This window comes from Podarcis cretensis, assembly GCF_951804945.1.
Source record: "Podarcis cretensis genome assembly, chromosome: 12".
Lineage (NCBI taxonomy): Eukaryota > Metazoa > Chordata > Lepidosauria > Squamata > Lacertidae > Podarcis > Podarcis cretensis.
Genome location: NC_137181.1, coordinates 11,175,073 through 11,196,302, shown reverse-complemented (window position 1 = coordinate 11,196,302; position 21,230 = coordinate 11,175,073). Strand labels below are relative to the sequence as shown.

Here is a 21,230-nt window from a genome sequence, read left to right as displayed (position 1 = left end):
GTGCTTATTTTCAATATTTCCATTTTATATGATGTGTAATGACTTGGCAGATAGATAGATAATACTTTATTCGGCTATAAGCCCACAAGGTAAAACAAATCAATAAATAAAATAGCATTTTACATTCTAAAATATCAACTAAAATATTTCAGCGCATAATCTCCTTCACATTACTTACAATCTCTAGATGTACTGTATTATGGCCTTGAAGATAAAGATGGAGCATAGAGTTTACTAGATTTTTAATAGTCATGCAGCATTCCATGAAGTCTTTTATATGAAAGAACTGCAACCAGGAATCTGGCCACCTGTAATGTTCTATAAGAGTCAATGTCCTGGAGTAGATAAGCTAGATGTAATTCAGATGGCTTAGCAGCAATTTCCAGAATGGTTGAACTCAGAATCCTTGATCGGGGAACAGTGTATAAAGCAGTGTTCCCAGAGCTACCTTAAACCCCCAGTCCCTAGGCCTAATTAAGTCAGGCAGTATGAGGTCTGTGAGGCTGTTTTCTCAAAATCCACACCCATCTGCCCCATGTCACATATGACATCAGGGATGGGGCAGGTAAAGATATGGCTGAAAAACAGCAGTTGGGAGCTTATAATGTGTTCTCTTGATTGCTCCCTGGCAGTGAGCCCCACTGGGAGACAGGCTATATGCTTTTGGGAATTCCCTAGTGCACCCAGTGGGGCTTGCTCTCTATACCAGTCAGCCGAATGGCAGTTATCATGAGCCCCTTTGAAGGTACAATGTAAGTACCAGTCAGTTGATCAGCCCCTTTGAAGTTGTCGCTGCCCACCATCATTATTTTATTATTTATATGCCGCCCATGTGACTGGGTTGCCCCAGCCAGTCTGGGCGGCTCCCAACAAAATCTTAAAATCACAATAAAACATCAACCATTAAAAACTTCCCTGTACAGGGTTGCCTTCAGATGTCTTCTAAAAGTCATATAGTTATTTATCTGTTTGACATCTGATGAGAGGGTGTTCCACAGGGCGGGTGCCACTATCGAGAAGGCCCTCAGAGCTGGACCTCAGTGTCTGGGCTGGATGATTGGAGTGGAGACGCTCCTTCAGGTATACAAAATCAACACTTTGAATTGTGCCTGGAAACGTACTGGAAGCCAATGCCGATCCTTTCAGAGTGGAGTTAGGTCGCGGTGGCCACTCCCAGTCACTAGTCTAGCTGCCACACTCTGGATTAATTGTAGTTTCTGAGTCATCTTGAAACATAGCCTCACATAGAGTGCATTGCAGTAGTCCCAAGCGGGAGATAACCAGAGTATGTACCACTCTGGCAAGACAGTGCACAGGCAGGTTGGATCTCAGCTCTTGTACCAAGTGTTGCTGGACACAGATTTAATAATGTGAGGTAAGTGATAGGTGGGCAGCCCTGCCTACCTGCTGGAGTTGATCTGTGGAGGAGGTAAGGATTTGGCCCAATGACCAGATTGAGTCTCCCACCCTGGTCTTTGGCAAGCAGCAAAGTAGCGAACTTGCTTCTCTTGTCACAACTTCCTCTATTATCATACCATTGGAGGTGCCTGTCCCACCACTTTAAACCTGTTGAGCGCAGTTGGGATAGCTCTGTGCTCTTTTTGGCTTCTGCAAATTTATTATTATTATTAATAATAATAATAGTTTAAGCTTCATTAACAAGAAAAGGGATGCTACAGAATGTTAGCATTTTAAAGGCGCTTAAGATTAATTTCTGAAATTCAGTTCTGTGCACTTATTAATCCAAGAGTTATTTATAGTTTATGGAGAAGGGAGATAAAGGGAAAAGGCAGTTCACTGAGAACCTAGACAATTATAGACCACTAAGCACAACATCATAATAGTTAGCACTTTGAAGTAGATTTCAAAACAAACCACTGAAGTTTAGAAATATCCCATCTGGAACTTCTATCAGTGCATGCGAGAGAGCGCAGGAGGAGGACAGTGCCACAATTTCCTCCCTCATGGCTACGCTGCTTGCTGCAAGTGGGAAGGATGGTCTTGAGGAGAAAGCAGAGCCATGTTAAATTTGGCCCTCAGGGAAGTGTAAAGAAGAAGAACACCCACAGGGCACCTTCTCTGTCTCCCCCTCCTTGTCTGCCACAGCCACAATATACAGAAAAACACTTCAAATCGAGGCAGTATTGAGTCTATCCAAAAAATTTCTTTTTAGAATTATGTTGTGTATACATAGTGCATATGCTATCCATACCTCTGAAAATGATCTAAGCATGCTCTGTTGATGCTTTCTGTTGAATCCTACCTTGAAGCCTTAGTTTTTGTAACTTCAAAACTCTTTTCAAGTCCACCAACAGCTGAATCAGAATAGAGACTTGAATACATGTTTTTTAGGAAGGGGTGTAAGTACTTCTGCTTACAACTCCAAAAGATTAAGGACAAAAATATGGACTCGGTTGGTTGCTTCCTTCTTTCCACCAGTTTTTAACAAGAACCGTTTTTGATGTGTTGTTGTTTTTTAAAAAAATATTAAAGATTTTCATGGTTTACAAAAGTATGTGCATTGTCTCGTTTTCAGGTTGTGTTTTCTACAGATTGATTACATTTGTTGGGAGACTTTAGTGTTGTATACAGTATAAGGTTGGGGAAGAAAAGGGGGCAGAGAGGGGAATGGGGTAGTAAAACTTATATTCTTTTACTTAGTGTATGTACAGGGTTTTGTGTCAGCATCACTTGGGAAGGTTCTCTTTCCATTCACTTGTTATGTTTCCTTGATAGAGAGGTTGAAGGGGGACGGGGCATGTTTGATGGTTTTAGTTGGCTGCAGTGAGATTTGTTTGCTGGAGGAGGGGCGGGATTGTTGGGTGAAGCTAGCCATATTGATTCGTATGCTATCGGTGGATTTTTGAACAACAATGAAAAAGTGTTGAAAATAACTTGGCCAGTTACTTTAACCCTCCTGGACTCCTCTAAATGCTATAAAGGGTGAGTCACTGACAGTGTTAGAACCTGAGATATGAAAGATAGGAGCTAAATGGCACCTTAAACCTAGGTTATGGGCTCAACAACGGAATGTCTAGGCACACTTTTTTTATAACAATACAGAGCTGAAAATGAATGAACTGCAGCTAAAATATTATGTTCATTTTTCACATGGTCTAGTCCTTCCCCTGCCCACCCCTCTAATATTCTTAAGAGGGTCTCTTCTCCAGTTTTCAGAGAGTAGCTGGAAGTGGAGAGGCAGAAAAATGTCCTCCTTTCCTTCCACTCTGCAGTTTTAATCCGAAATCTTAGGCACAGTACTGCACCCAGAGCTCAGAAACTGCTCACACTAATGAAATTCCCTTTCACAAAATGCGCCTAGAACAGTGGGAGTTTTGAACACTGGTTGCTGAATATGGATTTAAAGCAACTTTGAGCGTTGTTGCAGTTTTGATTCACAGATGGCAGCCTAACATGAAGAAGACAAGCCACGCCAACAGTCTTGGTACAGGCAGACATTTTAGACTTGCACATAACAGTGTTCTTTCCCTCTTCCCACTCAAACTTGAAAGTAGTCAGGAGCTATTGTGCTTTATCCTGTCTGACTGCAATTTTGCAATATATTCCAGTGCCATTTGGCCAGCCCTGAACTATAGCCAAGCATGCTGCTTGCCTGCCCACACTTGGTTGGCAAGGAGCCCGGAAGCTTGAACGTTGCATAACTGGCAACTTCTTAAATGATGAACATTTTTTCATGTTAATTTAGTCTGCTTGCTGCTGAATAGGTAATTGAACTTGTGTTGTCACATATTATAATTCATTATTCCCATCTCTGCTCTAGTGGTTTTTTGTTTTTTTTTAAAGGGCTTCACACTTTTTACCAATGTGATTGGCAGAATGTTTTGGATTTTTGCTGTCCCTATGTCATCCATAGAATGCCGCCCCCGGCCTTGTGCTATCTGGATTTCTGCTGGTTTGCTTTCAAATGTGCCCTTACTATGTACTACAACGCTTGTGAATGAAAAATTGGATTCAGTTCAAATGGGTGAAAGCAACATTTGAAAATATTTTATAATTAGACCGGCGGGAATTTTGCTGTGCCCATCAAATGGAATATTTCTGCCCAGCTGATACGTGAAATCAGTTTACAGTACAAGGTTTTCTGTAGACATCTTGAAGTTATAGTGAGGACATAGGAATCTCCCTTATACTGAGTCAGGTCTTTATAGCTCAGTGTTTTCTGTTTTGTCCACGGCTGTACAGGATTTCAGGGGTCTTTCCCAGGCATGCCAGGAGATGCCAGGGATTGAACCTGGGACCTTCTGCATGTAAGGCAGGTGTTTAACCCCACTGAGCTTATGGCCCTTCTTTTGCAACAGCAACGCATATCTAGAATTTCCAGACTGGTGGGAAAGCAAGCATGTTCCCTCTTCCATGTGACAGCCCTTAAGATACTTGAAGATGCCTATCATATCTCCCCTCAGTCTCCTCTTTTCCAGGCTAAACATACCCAGCTCCTTCAAGTGCTCCTTGTAAGGCTTAGTTTCCAGACCCTTAATCAACTTGGTTGCCCTCCTCTGCACACATTCCAGCTTATCAACATCCTTCTTAAATTTTAGTGCCCAGAATTGGACACAGTATTCCAGGTGTGGTCTGACCAAGGCAGAATAGAGTGGTACTATTACTTCCCTTGGGGGACGCAGGTGGCGCTGTGGGTTAAAGCCTCAGCGCCTAGGGCTTGCCTATCGAAAGGTCGGCGGTTCGAAATCCCTGCAGCGGGGTGCGCTCCCGCTGCTCGGTCCCAGCGCCTGCCAACCTAGCAGTTCGAAAGCACCTCCGGGTGCAAGTAGATAAATAGGGACCGCTTACCAGCGGGAAGGTAAACGGCGTTTCCGTGTGCGGCTCTGGCTCTGGCCAGAGCAGCAATGTCACGCTGGCCACGTGACCCGGAAGTGTCTCCGGACAGCGCTGGCCCCTGGCCTCTTAAGTGAGATGGGCGCACAACCCCAGAGTCTGTCAAGACTGGCCCGTACGGGCAGGGGTACCTTTACCTTTACCTTTTTATTACTTCCCTTGATCTCTGGACACTATATTTCTGTTGATATAGCCTAGAATAGTGTTAGCTTTTTTTGCTTCTGCGTCATACGGTTGATTCAGGTTAAGCTTGTGATCCACCAAGACTCCTAGATCCTTTTCACATGTACTGCTAGTGAGCCAGGTGTCCCCCACCCTGTATTTGTGCGTCTGGTTCTTCCTGCCATGTGAGAAGTTGTTGGTTTCATTTTTAATTCAGATGACCTGTTTACTAGCTAGAAATGCTTACGAAATGCAACTACAATGTGGTGCGTAGTTTAAAAAAATACAAGCCTGGGCCCCAAAGTATCCACCATGCCTTGTGATCTTTGCTTTAGGATTATGTTGCCTGCCGTTGGCATACACATCAGACAGGTGCTAGCAACTATTTCATGTAGACAGGGGTCACTGCAGTGCAGAAAAAGGCACAGCTATATCTCAAAAAGAAAGTTTTTCCAAGGACCTGAAGGATGGCAGGCTTATTATCGTTTTGCTTAGCACTGGCTCCCCAGTGCTTCATGTCGCAGTATCTTAAAATCCATAATTAACAGTGCGGGGCACAGCATAAAGTAAAGCCTTTGGGATGTTGTGGGGAACCTTTATGGCCCATTGGGCCCAGATCTTTAACCCATAGTGATAGAGGGAGATGGGAACCAAGTGCATTCAATCCTGCTTTTGTCAGGTTTTTTTTACTTGTGGTATCGGATGTGGGGCAGGCAGGCATAGTTTGGGGGAAATGGCCTCATGAGCCAAATAGGGCGACCTGGTGGGTCAACTTTGTGCTGTGGGGCAGAGATTTCCTACCCCTACTTTCAGTGTGAAGTGACCTTCATCTGAATACGTGGGAATTCAGACTTAACAGTATCTTTAGCAGGAAGAAGCAGGCCTGAATTAGTTCTGTTCCAGGATTCAAGTAGCATTGGGCATAGCCGTCAGCTCATGAAGGAGGCTGTGTATGGGTAAAGCTTTTTAATCAACTCCAGACGTCTAATTCAATATATTTATTAAACATTGCAATACAATAGAGTAAGATATATCAGAAACTGCACAAAAGGAAAATAGTAATTTCCCAACTAATCCTTCCTCTAATGCAGTCTCTCCATCCCTCCTAATCCCTTTTCCTTTTCTTTTGCATCTTCTAGGAGGTTGTAAGCCTGAGGGCAGAGACTGGCTCATCATTGACATTTGTAAGCCACTCTGGAAGCCGTTTTTTCAGCCGAAGAGTGGGATAAAAATGCATTAAATAAATAAATAGATTAGTTCAATGACTTATAAAAAACACTAGCATCCTTGTTGCATGCAGGCAGATTCACAGGATCTGTTGAAGTCAAAGTCAACAGTCAAGAGAGCTCCCTCACGCAGTGGAGACAGACATGCCCAGATCAGCCTATTATGCATGTTGTGTGCCAGGAGGGGCACAGAGGTGGGTGTCCTGGCACAGAGGCCGATTCCCTCCCAGATGGGTATACGTGTGACCCTTCTCTGTGTGCTCCCTCCATGGAAGGTCTGGAGAATGACAACACTAGAACAGGCCTTTTCATTGGTGGCTGGTGGAAGGATCTCCACTTGGAGGCATGTCTGGTAACATCTTTCCTTTTTTTTTTAAGGTGTTAGGCAAAGCCTTTCATTTTTATCCAGGCTTTTGGTCCTTAGTTTGAAATGTTTGTTGCCCCCTTGTTACAATCGGTTTGTTTTGGGTCACTTTTGTGAGGAACGTCACTAACAAATATAATAATAGTACTTTCCATTCATGGGAATGCGGGGAGGGAAAGTGTCTACTGGGAAGGTTCGGGATGGGAGTGGGTTGGAAACATCCTTGTTTGCAATAACTATGTATGTCACAGGCTTTGCTCTCGTGGAAGATGTCAGGGTGGTGGGTTTTTTTGTGTTTTGTGTGTGGTTTGTTTTTAATGCAAACATAATATTCCTAAAGAGACAAGAGAATTGGAACATTGACTTTTGTCACAGTTAAGGGGGGGAATGCATGATCACCTTATGTGCAAATCATTTTGGTTTCACATGGAACAATGAGAGTATCTATTTTAAATTATTCTAATGGTAATAAGTGGAAATAAAATGGCTGCCTGGCACAGGCATATGTTCACCATATGAAACATCATCTTTTTTAGATAGATTGACATCTTCAGAACTCAAGTGCTGAAAGTTTGAAAGAAGCTTGGAGCAGTGCTTCAGTATTTAATAGGCTGTGCCTTGACAGGACGTATTGCTGCTATTAAGATGAATGTATTGCCAAAAATGTTGTTTTTGTTTCAAACTTTGCAGATTGTGGACAAAATGTTTTGGGAGGTGGCAGAGAGATATTTCAAAATTTGTCGGGCAGGGCAAAAAGCCCAGAATTAAGTTTAAGATATTAACTGATGCTAAAGAAAGAGGGGGCTTTGCCCTGCCAGACTTAAAGTTGTATTATGAATCAGCAGCTTTCTGCTGGTTGAAAGACTGGCTACTTCTTGAGAACACTGATGTTTTAGATTTGGAAGGATTCAACAATGCGTTTGGGTGGCATGCATATCTGTGGTATGACAAGGCTAAAATACATAAGAATTTCAAGAACCATGTTGTCAGAAAAGCAGTATTCAACGTCTGGTTGAAATATAAAGACTTATTGGAAAACAAGACCCCAAGGTGGTTATCACCAATGGAGGCTAAGGCCTTGAAAAAACTCAATATGGAGGCCAAATGGCCGAAATATTGGGAAATAATAGAAAAAGATGGAGATAACTGGAGGTTGCAGAGTATGGAGAAAATAAAAGATAAAGTGCGAGATTGGCTACATTATGCTCAGATTAAAGAAGTTTTTAAGTTGGACAAAAAGGTAGGATTCCAGGTGGAAAAATCAAAGTTAGAAACAGAATTGTTAGAACCCAGCTCTAAGATACTTTCAAGAATGTATAATTTGCTGTTAATATGGAATACACAGGATGAAACGGTCAAATCAGCCATGATAAAATGGGCACAGGACATAGGGTACAACATCATGTTTGCTGACTGGGAAAAGTTATGGACCACAGGTTTGAGATTTACGGCATGTAATGCCTTGAAAGAAAATATTATGAAAATGATATACAGGTGGTACATGACCCCAGTCAAGCTTGCAAAGATATACCATGTGTCTGATAATAAATGTTGGAAGTGTAAAGACGCTGAAGGAACATTCTTTCACCTCTGGTGGACTTGCCCTAGAGTGAAGGTTTTCTGGGAAATGATTTATAATGAACTGAAAAAGGTATTTAAGTATACCTTCCTTAAGAAACCAGAGGCCTTTCTCTTGGGCATTGTTGGTCAGAGTGTGCAAAAGAAGGATCGAACCTTTTTTATGTACGCTACAACAGCAGCAAGGATACTCATCGCTAAAAGCTGGAAAACTCAAGAATTACCCACACTGGAAGAATGGCACACTGGAAGAACTGATAGACTATATGGAACTGGCGGAGATGACTGGCAGAATCCGAGACCTGGGAGAAGAATTAGTGGAGGAAGATTGGAAGAAATTCAAGGACTATCTACAAAAATATTGTAAATTGTATGAATGTTAAGAAAGATGTAAGATTAGCAAAAACATGGCTTCAACAAACTAGTTATAAAGAATATAAATTTAAATTTAATTGGAAGATGAAAAGATAAATTTTGGATAAGTAACATTTCATAATTAAGTTTCAATAAGAGTATGTTAAATCTTAAAATTTGAGATATTAATATTGAAAAATTATATGAATTAAACCAAGTTAATAATTTGCTGGTAAAATTTATGAGTTTAGAAAGCAGGAACAAGGGTTGTGAGGAAGTCCAAAGATGAATATGAAATGTGGATTTTGGAAAAGATTGTGTTATTATCTATGTATTTTATTGTTAAACTAAAATTTAATAAATATTATATATATAAAAAAAGTATTTAATAGGCCGTGGTTATATTTTCACCCCTATACATATTTCCCATAGCACTTGTGAAAACCTGCATTGGATATATGTAAGGCAGGGCTGTTAATTCTAATGCCTATTGATATTTTTTGCTGCTTTACGGCAGAAGTGACAGCATGACCAAATGGGATGGCAGTAACCTACTCTCTAGGGTGTGCAAAAGATGCTAACTTCCTTGGGTTTTAGGGTAATGGAAGTGTTTGTAGCAGCTGCAAATAATGGGTGTGACTAACAAGCCAAGCCGTAATGTGTAGATCCTAGCAGAGGAAAATCTGAAGAACAGTTTGTGATATGGCATGATGCGCTACAGTTCAAAGGGAGAAAAAGTTGTCATCAATCAATTTTCAATCTAATTAAAACACAGATATGGCATAGGAGGAGGGAGTCGGACACTGTCTGTCTCTCACGCAGACTCATGGAGTATAGTCAGGAACACCTAAATAGCTCTTTAAAACAAAACAAATTTTTTTGCAAAACTTCTGTGTTTGGTAACAGAATGTCTTTAACTGCATGTGCAGCACTGTTAGCTTTTGCCTTGTTTTCTTCACAGGGAAATCATCGTTGACGATTCAGTTTGTGGAAGGCCAGTTCGTTGATTCATATGATCCTACCATAGAGAACAGTAAGTAACTGATCTATTTCTCTGAGCATGCAAGGAGGGCTGATTTGCCTTAACCCATTTCGCCCACACATGCACTTTTCCTCCAAAGAGCTTGAAGCAGTTTATGCTTCATTGATTTATTATCTAATCTGAAATTGGATGTTTAACGGAGGCAGAACTTCATAAAGTGCTGTGTTCTATAGAGAATCTAGGGTGTAAACCAGTCGGTCTTTTTAAATTTGTGCACATACTAAGGCTTGTGTTTAGAAATCACATATGCAGAGAAGGAATAGAAGCAACACTTCTCTGCAGCCTTTTGGGAAATGAGACCTATGAGCTTAAAATTATGTTGGATCTAAAGTTAATAGAACTGCTAGCCTTTAAAGCTAGTCTTTCTAGTTCAGCTTTGCAGAAATATATGCAGTGCTTTTTCCAGGATGTACTCAAGGGTATGCAATACTAGCACCTTGTTGTTGTTGTTGTTTGTTAAAAAGTTTGACATTCACTGTAACAACTTCATGGTGAGTACCAACACCTATTTTTCTAGAAAAAAAAGCACTGAATATATGTGTATGAAATAAGTTTCACAGCCTTAATCTAAGACTGGAGGTCATGGAGTATTTCACTCAAACCATGATCTATAAGTCAAGGTTTGTTTTTGACTTGCAAATCATGATTTGTGTTTGGGTGAAACCAACCACAGCCTCTGGTTCAGACATAATGGTAAGCCATAGATCACATTCTTTTTAATCCATTAAGAATAGTTAACTGTGATGTGCAAATTTGGCCAATGAAACCCAGGTTATTTTTATTCTGCTAAAGAGTAAAATGGCCAGTTTGAACTGAAGTGATCGACTTTTCCTGTGAAGCACTGAACTGCCCTTTTTCTCATTTGTCCAGCATTCACAAAGCTGATTACAGTAAATGGGCAGGAATATCATCTTCAAGTAGTTGACACAGCTGGCCAAGTAAGTGATGTTTGTTTCCCTGATAGTATTTCCAGTGTTGATATCCTAAAATTGGTATGGTGCCTTAAAAGACTTAGGAGAGAAGGCTATGGCCCTTTTAATTATTTTCAAGTAGAAATTAGATCTGGTTACAGGATTGTAGGAAATCTTCGAAGAAGCAGATCCTAAGTACGTTTTCATAACCAACTCAGTTACTCTTGCTTAAAGCACAGAAAGATCATAGTTGCAGTTAATCTAAAATTGTCATATGAATTTGCCATTTATAGAGGGAATTCAAGTAAAGGAGAGAAATATGTGGTTATTGATTTGGGTTTAATCTCAAGTGTGCTGATAAGACAGTAGATTATATCCTTTTTGCACAAAGTATTTCTCACAATCCTTCATGACATAAGTAAGGTTGCCATACATTCTCTTTTTCCAGGACATGTTCTCCTTTTCAGGGGTAAAATTTCTGTCCTGGCAGATTTTTCGAATTTGCCAAAATGTCTTGCTTTCTCTCTTTCTCCTTGTACATAAAAAGATGCTGTTTCGCTTTACAGTGGTGCCCCGCAAGACGAATGCCTCGCAAGACGGAAAACCCGCTAGACGAAAGGGTTTTCCGTTTTGGAGGTGTTTCGCAAAACGAATTTCCTATGGGCTTGCTTCGCAAGATGAAAATGTCTTGCGAGTTCCTGCGGGTTTCCCCCCCCCCTTTTTCTAAGCAGCTAAGCCACTTATCAGCTGATCCGCTAAGCCGCTTATCAGCTGATCTGCTAAGCCCCTAAGCCGCTAATAGCGCTAATCCGCTAATGGGCTTGCTTTGCAAGACGAAAAAACCGCAAGACAAAGAGACTCGCGGAACGGATTCTTTTCGTCTTGCGAGGCACCACTGTATTGCTTTTCCTGGGCTTTTAAATAAATTATTTTGTATGCCTTACCACCACTACCAACTTGTGCACGTCCCAAAGAGGGAGAGGCGTGTGTGTGTGTGTGTGTGTGTATCACACACACACCCCATTTTGCATACACAGATTTGGCCACGTCCCTTCCCAGTGCCCTCTGATGTCACTCCAGCACATGCCCCACCCATAGCATGCTCCAGTGCTCACCTGCTCCTGCACCCCCCTCCTCCCTGCCCTAGGCGCCGGCAAATGTGTCCTCTTTTTTGCTCTTCAAAATATGGCAACCCTAGACATAAGCCAAGTAGGAGGAAGGAAAGTACTAAACCTCAAAAGACGCAAAGCAGGAACTTCTCTTTCCCTGTAGAGAAAACTTATTTTGTAGCCTTGAGCATTGGACTTATTCCTGTGCATAAATAGCCTGCTGTGAGTTTTCAAAATGTAGCATATGTCTTTGTGCATGGGACCCACTGAGAGTTGAACAAGAACATCTCTTTTGCTCAAATATGCTATAGCACATTTGCAAAATGCCACTGCTTAACCAAAGGTACGATAATTTCTATGTATCTTCCAGTCTGGCAGTATTTGACCTTGAGCAGGATTAGGCTCGTCCCCAACCATCGTCCCAACTCTAGCCTCAGAAACCAAGGGCATCTAGATGTTTCTCTATTTTTAAAGCTACAGAAAAACTCATGGAAGCCATATCAAGACACATCAAGGGGTAACAGCCTCAAATAGCTGCATATTTGGTTTCCAGGCTACCTTCCCTATCCGAAGCACAATACTTCCCCTGCATAGACTTAAGCCTTCCAAAGGGATAGTTCATTTGTGGCATATTTATATTTTCAATGTGCAAGGTTCATCGCAGCACCCCATAAAATGAAGTAAAGATGAGCAGGAACATAGAATAATAGAATTGTATAGTTGGAAAGAGCCCCAAGGGTCATCTAGTCCAACCCCCCTGCAATGCAGGAATCCTGCCCACAGCAACCCCAAACTACCATACTTCTGGTTAACAGCAAGACGCACTGACCCACTGTGCCACTGGGGGCTCATGTATTAATGGTGAAATGCGCCCAACACTAAATGCGAGAAATGACAAAATCCACAACATACTCATCACAATAATAAAACTGCATGTTGTTTATTTTATCAATTTCATCATTTTAACTTAATCAAGTTCATGGGAGGAAAATTCCCATTTCCCTTCTTCCCTTGCAGCCCCTCTGGACCTCATCTCACATTGTGCAGGAGGAATTCCTGACCCTCCAGGCAGACACTTGTGGGGGCATAGGTGGTTCGAGGAGGGAGAAGTGAATGGGAAACTTTCCCTCTGCGAACATCCTAAAGTCACAGAAAGATGAGGGAAATTGTGTTTACTTTTGTGTACTTAGAATTGTATTTTAATTAGTAAAATAGAAATCTTTAAACAGAACCTTGTTTTGAATTTGTCTGCTTGCATTGTCATTAAGAAAGTTCCTTCTTCCAAGCAAGTCAAAGTTACCTTAAATTCTGAAGGAGCAATGAGAGATCGATCCTAGTATTCACATCTGCGGAAGCTAAAATGGAATTTGATCAGTGCTTTGTTGATAACCTACTATTTGCAGTACTTCATAGTCGAAAGATCATTTGGCATCTTAAACAGTATTGAGCAAGAGTATTGAGCATGTTCAAAGTTATTTAAGTAGATGTCCAATTTCCCAACAGATATAATACTGATAGGTTTAAATGCCAAAATTGTCTGTCTTGACACAGTATGTCAAAGTTGATGGACGGCTTCCCATAGGACTGTTTAGTAATTGTAACTTACCAGTTCTCACATTCAGTGCCGTTCTTGTAAATGCATAGTGAGTGCGTGAGTGCATCATGCCCGTGAAATGTCAGCTTTCCTGTTTGGTGCCTTCCATTTTCAGCGGTGGCACTGCTCCTGTAGACCTTTGTAGAGGAATTGTAATCCTTCAGCTATGCAAAGAATTCACTAGAATGCAAGACAGCAGTGAAAGGAAGTCAGTACATGTACGTTCATGCGCAGCATTTTAACAATGCAAGGATTAAATGTGCTTAATCCTAACTCAGTTCTTCAAGATTACTAATGAGCTTGTGTGGCAGCAAAACATTAACGTGCAGCTTTATTTTCCAACAGGATGAATACTCAATATTTCCTCAGACGTACTCCATAGACATTAATGGATACATTCTTGTTTACTCAGTCACATCAATAAAAAGGTAAGTCATGCCTCCAGTTCCTGCTATCAAGGCAGTTTCGTATATTTTGAGCTGTTTCAGACTTTGGCTGCTTTAGTCTCCCTACTTTGCTTGAAAATGTGGTGCAAACACAACCAAAAAATATTTTGCAGGACAAGGATTGAGTGCCATAAAAACATACTGAGTTTTTATTTATTAGCTTTCAAAGTAGTATTGCCTCTCACTGACATTCTGGGAGCCATAAAGTGCAAGCTAAATTGAGAAGTACTATAAAAGGGCAGCATCCATTTGCTCTTCATGAAGCAAAATTGTAAGACCTAGAAGAAAAAACAGAATAGTATTTCAGGCAGTTGTGGTCCTTTCCTCTGCCTTTGTCATCAAGCCAGCTAACAAGTGACATATTCCACTGATGCTCTTTCATAAACAGTAGGTTTTGTGCTCAGAAATATACATTGAATATGTATAAAAATTAGTCAAAAATCTATATTGCCATATAATACAGTTTTATTTTACTTACTTTCTTAGACAATTAATTTTGTTCTCAAGTGTGCAACAGTGGTACCTGCCAGTATTGTTTTGCTGCCTTCTCTGCAAATACACACCAGTATGCTCGGTGTATAGGTACCCAAAGTTGTGGTAACCAAACTGCAACCTACTCTGACCTACTAATGTGCATGTGTCAAGCATTCTGGTATCGTAGGAACAGATCCATTGAAATTGATGGGCAAAACTAACTTGGGTTGATAGATTTCAATGGGCGAACCCTGAGTAGAAATTTGCGTTCATCTGTTGAAATGAATATTGCAAAGCCTTAGAACTGAACTTGCACACAACTCAGTGGGTATCAAAAGGGAGGTCTGTGAATTTGTCCCTAGGCTGAATCTTCCACTCATTTGATATTAGCCCTTCTGACTTCCTGAAAGAGAAACCTTGGCACCATTTCAAGGCCATTAGTGCTTGATAACCTAAAGCCTATTACTGTGGGTAAAGGATTGCTAATGGGATATAGAGCCTTTCACGTTGAGTTCGCTCACTTACGATGTTGCTTTGTGGCATTACCAACCTTCAGCTGCCTGGTAGCCTATGAAAAATGAGAGTGCAACCTTGATCCATTTGCAGTATGCTCTGAGGACTCAGACAGATCTCCTTATTGGGGCAGTGTATGTGGACACTCTGTACAGGATAGCAGAAGGCAAGAGTTTATTGGACTGTGTAACCTTGGCTCTTGAAGTCAGTATTGAGGCATTCTTTTGCTTTGGAAATTTCCATTCTTTGAGCTCCGCTTTCTGTGATGGGCTCAATTATCACTTTCTCATATGTGTGTGTTCTTGGCCGCAGGGTGGATAGCAATTCGTTTGCTTTTCTTTCTTTTAATAGAGAATTTTAAAATAGGCTTCTTGTTAAGCCTGTTTGCAGTCTTAATAAAAATGTTGATGTTTTAATTTAAGTTTCCAAATTAATAATTCTGCAAACCTTGTGGTACTGTCCTCTCGCACAGACATAAGTGTAGGTGATTTCTAACTTCCTTTTGAGAGCAGCAGACTGAAGAAAATATTGTTAGGAGACAACAGCTGTTGGGGACTCGCCATAATGAATAGGAGGAGGGTCATGGTGACCACATGCTATGCCAAGCCATGTGGTTAGTTTTAACTGTAACACTTCACCTCCTCCCTTAGTTCAGCTGCTAAAGAAGTCCCAGGTCAGCTGGCTTGGAGTTGCCTCTGAACAAAGTCCTTGTGGTGTACTTGTCTCCAAACAAACCGCAATGCGAGGCCTGACTTCCCAGTCATGGTTTGTCTAGAGGAAAGCAAACCACAAGTGCTGATACAGACACAATGCAAAGCCAGCCACTCTGTGGTTTGTTTCCCTGCTCAATTAAGGGAGAAGCGAAGTGAGATCTGTGTGCACAAGCACACACATGTTTTACTTAAAATGAGCCCCACAGCTTGCTTTAGTGTCACTTGTGCCTGTGGCCTCTGTGAACTTCATACCCATTATGGCGAGCCTCCAAGGGCATGGTCATATGTCTCAGCATTGTTGTGATCTCTTGCCCTTTAAGAATATTTTATTCACCGACCTGCTGTTCTACACCTTAAGCTATCAGACATAAATTGGACTTGTGTTCTGCTCCCACATGATAGGGCCATAAGCCACACACGAGGGAAGAGCACTTGGGTCTTGAGCTGCTCTTTAACTTGCCCATTACCCAGTTGCCAGCGCATTACTATGCACTGCATTACAGGAGCCTCAAGTAGATTGGGAAGGCACTGTGTTGCATCCGTATTCTGTACATGATATTTGCTAACCTTCACTTCCAGCTGTGGCCCCACTGTGCTATATTGAAAGTTGTTCCAGAGAACACCCAAAAAAAAAAAAAAAAAAAACTTCAGGAGTGGCTGGAATGGGGCACGAGGGCTGTAGTCAGTAGAAAGGCCTAAAAAAAAAAACCACCTAGTGTGCTCATGTGAGCCCACTTACAGCCCTCTGGATCCTACCTTTTTTTCCTGGAGTTAACTGTATTATCACACACAAAGAATAAACACTGGGACAACCACTGCATTTACTTCTCTTGTAAAGTCCTGATAACTGTCAATACTGGAGAGTATGCTTAAGCTGTACCTCTGCAGTAATTTTGCTTCTGTTTTTGAGGAACATGAGACTTGCAAATATATTTCCACTCTAATGTCTCACATGTCTCCGACGTGATCTCTTATTTCTGTCTTATGTGTAAAGTTGTTTCATGGGGGTGAACGAGGCCAAGCCTTGGCAGGTGTTGGTATTGGTGAGCTCTGCAAATCCTAAACACCTTGCAGTGCAAGCCGTAGGAAGGGAACGTGAGTGGTTGTATGTCTCAGTCTACACTGAAATGTGAAGCAAACACCAGCAAGTTCAGGCTGTGCCTGAAGCACAACACAGACCAGCTGGGTAGAGAAGGTGAAAGACGTGGGGGAGTTGGTTGAAGTTGCTGGAGTTCCCTCCCCCCAGTGTTAGATACAGATAGTGGGCAAGGGCCTGAGGAATTAGTGATGTAAATATTGCAGTCTGTACATAAAACGTAGGGTGATATGAGCTTGGCCTGCTGGTGGGAGGTGAAAGGAGCAGGGTGAATGCAGAACCTTGTGCATCTCCCTTTTCAGTCAGCAAATTGTTTTTAGATTGTACTGTGCTGTGTTGGAGTTCTGCCATTGGTGTTTTATGGATTGTCTTCCATTTACATGAGCAATCAAACTGTCACAATGACAGTTCTGGCTTTCTCCAATTCTGTTTACTTTTCTGTGCCAAAATGAAGTCCTGACCTCATTGACCCAGTTGTCCTTCATGGTCAAGGTCACACTGTGGTGGAAACTTGTGCATGCACCACCACTGCAGTTGTGCAATTCTCCCTTCCTTTCAGTGAGGCTTGTGCAACCAGCCTACACAGAACATAAACTGCTTTGGAAGTGACCTGGTATATAACAGTATCAGGTTCGTGTTATGTTTTGGAAACAGCCTCTTTAACCCTGAGTTTGTAACTTAAAATAATTATGGTGTTTGATGCTCAACTTTATCACCTTTTACTGTTTAAAAGAAATCAAATTCATACACAGCTCAAGTAATGTCTCGCTTGCCATGTATAAGCCAGGGTGCAGGTTTTAATTTCTCATTTTTTAATTGTGTAAACATGATGAGATACCATTGGCATCGGGGCTTCACTTAGGTTTTCCAGACAAATAGAATTCCCAGTAGTTAAATGAAGTAGTGTTTGCTTGTGGCTTTGATCTTTGTAGAGTTATTTGTGGGCGGGATAGAAATGCCAGAGGGTGCAACGTTGGAGGGCGTGTATGATGTCATCCTTTTATTTTTCAGTTTTGAAGTGATTAAAGTTATCCATGGCAAGTTATTGGATATGGTGGGAAAAGTCCAGTAAGTAGTAACACTCTCATTTCATTCCATGTTTCATTTTGCTGTCGTATTACTCTGCAGACATCAGCTTCTGCTCTGAAAGTGATTTGTGTTGTTTTTAATCCCGTAGGATCCCCATTATGTTGGTTGGAAATAAAAAGGACCTGCACATGGAACGGTATGGAATATTTCTCTTGAGATGAGTTAAGGCAACCCTGTTAAGATTAAAATGTTGTGGTGCATTGTATCCAGTCATACTCTGAGTAGGCCCGTTGAAATTAATAGACGTTACTGGCCTTGATTCTTTACTTATTCATTTCAGTGGGTCTAACCTCTGTAGAACCTAGAAGAATATGCTTCTCTGAGCATAACGGTCTAGAGATAGCTGTAGCAGTCCTATGCCTTGAAATGTTCTTGTAATTTACTACCTTTCCTTCTGATACATCACCTCAGATACCACAGCTTGCCTCATTCCAATTCCTATTCCTGGCTTTTATTCGATAAATTCAACTAAGGTTGGAATGTTGGTCAGTTGATGACCTACTTATCTGCAGAGGAGTTATGTAGGAGGCCAAGAATGAACTATATTTGTCACAGTTGTGCCCTGCTGTTACTCCAAAGAGCTCAGGTCATCCTACTTGGGTTGGTACTTGAGTATTGCTTTCAGGTTTTTAAAACGTAGCATTTTGGCCAGGTCAGGTTCAGGTAAAGTTGCCTGAGGGTAACCTGTTGCCCAGATATTTGTCCGCCGATCCTCTGGTGGATCTTACTACTGTCGGGGCAAAGTTGATTTTTAATTTGACTACTGTGTGCACTACAACAATAGAATTCCCGTAATCTTTACCAGTCCCCTTTGCTGATTGGTAAAAAGTCACTTGCCATCATAATCACTTACACATTTATGGTGACACAGAAACTCAGAATTATGGTAATATGGTTATACTCCTTCAAGCAGCTCGTGGCTGATCTGTGGAACTCGCTGCCTGAGGAGGCAGTGATGACCACCAGGCTGGATGGCTTTAAAAGAGAACTGGACAAACTAGTGAAGGATATGGTGGTCACAATGGCTATGTTCCACCAATCACAGTTGGAGGCCCTATGCTTCTGAATACCACTTGCTGGAACCAGCAGAGGGGAAGAGTGTTCTTGCGCTCGAATCCTGCTTGCTGGCATCCCATGGGTTCCTGGTTGGCCACTGTGGGAACAGGATGTTGGGCTACATATGCCCTAGACCTGTTCCAGCAGGCTCTCCTACATTCTTAATAGACAGAATAATTATATTGTTGCCGCTACTAAAATTTTACTCTTAGAAGAGAGATGGTCCAAATAATATCCTCTTTCCTAGATGATCACCCATGGGACGTTGCTTAGCCTGTAAATGGGCACAGCCTTAACTTAGTTATTTTTCAAAGTGGCTGTACCCAAAATAATACGTAAGGTAGTGCTTGTGAAGTTGCTGTTAGAGATGGTGCCTGTGTTGTTGATTCCAAACCTGTGTGATCAGCAGGGCTTTAATGTTATTGTGTGATCTGACTAAGCTTTGGCTTTCATTATGTATCAGAAGATACACTCAGCTCCCCTTCCTTCAAAACCAGGTGAAAATTGATGTGAAACCTCCATGAAACACTGATAATTCGAACTGTAAATATATCATATCTGGATCTGTTAGACGAATTCTCCTAAATCTTACATATAATACAGTACGACAAGCAGTCAAATGGTTGGAACTTTGATTTAGAGGGCACTTACTATAAATAACTCTACTTTCCTTTTTTCAGGGTGATCAGCTATGAAGAAGGGAAAGCTTTAGCAGAATCCTGGAATGCAGCTTTCTTGGAATCTTCTGCTAAAGAAAACCAGGTAGCCAATTTGCTTCTAAAGGGCTGAAGTTGAAATGGGAATTGCTGCTTAATTATGAATGTGTTTCCAGGGAAATGGGAGAAGAGCTGCCCAAGTCAGCCTTTTACAGCTTGCTGATGACCATTTGCATAGTGGCAAAGTCATCACTTGGGCGTTTGCATCTCATTGACTGTTCCTGATCTGGAGATTACAGGTACTGTGATATGTCACCATATGATGAAATCTTCAGGCAACAAGACTGTCATGTAAATATTACAGTCATCAGAAGATTAATGCGGTCACATCAATGCAGCCACTTAAAACTACAAACAAACAGGATTAGTTATGGGCGATGCAAACTGGGAACCTTGTTAAAACATGTATTTTCCATAGACTTTGTTGCATGACTGCATCAATTTATCCTTAAGCTGCAGAGGTAGGGTGAACTCTTGCTTTGCCACCACAGATTAAGAGCTCCCTAATTTTGTAAGATGAAAGGATCCGCTAAAAAGAGCACTGGCAGTTTTAGACTTGAGCGTGAGTTGAAGCAGCACACCATATATTCCTTGTTAAAATGGGAGCTGAATTACTGTTTCAGAATATCAGGGAGGGTATCTGAATGTTTCAATAAAATTGCATTCCTGTCTACCTTTAGGAGTAAAGAAACAGCATGTAGAGGTGAAACTTCTGTAGAGCAAGCTATTTGGGATTCTGCAAAAAATCTAATTGCAGAGGAGATATATTAGGTTAATTGACCAATTGTGGACAATTTGTGCCTGGGAAACATTGTACTGACAAATACCCTTTTCATTTGATTTTAGATTTTAAATGTCACATGAGATGCAGTACATATCTGACATTATATGAGGCAATGTTCAATTAACTGTCATATTGCACTTTTAAGATGCTTAAGGGACTGCTTGAATCCACTGGAGCAAATTTGGAAGCAAGCCCAGTTCAGAATTGTACCTTGTTGGCAAATGATTCTTGATGAACAGAAAAAAACCAGAAAGACGAACATTGGATTCTCCAAGTGTGCCAACTCAAAAATGCCGAGATAGTTTCACACAAATGATTTGCAGCATTCTCATTACCAAAACCTCCGCTTCTTCATTCTTTTCTTTATTTTCCCTGCAACTATTACTTCTGCAGGCAAAATTTCTTAACAAGTTTCAGTACAAGAAGAAAAGAGTTTTTAACATGAAAAGATGAAACATCAATAGCAACTAGGTGATAAGAGATTATAATTTTTTTTAATAAAGATACTGAAGGGCAACATTTTGCTTCAGGGGACAGTTCTTCCTATTCAGTCCTTATATATTGGGGTGCCTTTCTGTGCTACCTTCTAGCTCAAAATAATGGAAGTACCTTCTGAAAAGCATCTTTTCCTCCAAACCAAAATGCGGTTCCTGGAGCTTATTTGAGTCCCCTGCCTCTTAGCATCTGTTGACATTGCCTTCTAGTTTCTAAGAAACATTTCCCTGGCCTTCATAGCTTCCAGCTCTGTAACTCACTTCGCATAACTATTGGGTTATGAATTCAGGCTCAGGTCCCTGAAATAGCCTCGTAGCCTTCTGAGATGAGACTGCTAATCTTTCCACTCCCAATGCTCAGGGCAGGTAACAATACTTACAGTGCAAAACAAGTAGGTATGAAACCAAATTACTATTATATTTCACTGGTCTCATGCCAGGCCTAACAAAGAGGTCTTCGTTACCTTGGATAGCCACCTGATTCACACTTTGGCTTGAAACTTCAGCAGCATGGTGGTCTGCGGTGATCTTTGCACGCATTGTGCAAGGTACACAAGGTCCATTCTGAGCAATTTTGGCTCAAGAGGCAGTTCACATGTTGAGCATCACTTGCATATTGCAAGAAAAAGGAAGGCTTGCAGGTCAGAGTTCAGCA

General features: G+C 41.3%; 1 protein-coding gene across 1 annotated transcript in view; it reads left to right on the top strand.

Annotated features, from left to right (window-relative positions):
• Positions 1-21,230, top strand: part of RHEB (Ras homolog, mTORC1 binding) — a 30,968-nt gene that overhangs the window by 9,026 nt on the left and 712 nt on the right. The window contains exons 2-7 of the mRNA XM_079947088.1: positions 9,500-9,571; positions 10,451-10,518; positions 13,540-13,622; positions 17,448-17,504; positions 17,614-17,661; positions 19,262-19,343. Coding sequence (XP_079803214.1) covers positions 9,500-9,571; positions 10,451-10,518; positions 13,540-13,622; positions 17,448-17,504; positions 17,614-17,661; positions 19,262-19,343 — 410 coding nt within the window. The remainder of the gene's footprint in view (positions 1-9,499; positions 9,572-10,450; positions 10,519-13,539; positions 13,623-17,447; positions 17,505-17,613; positions 17,662-19,261; positions 19,344-21,230) is intronic.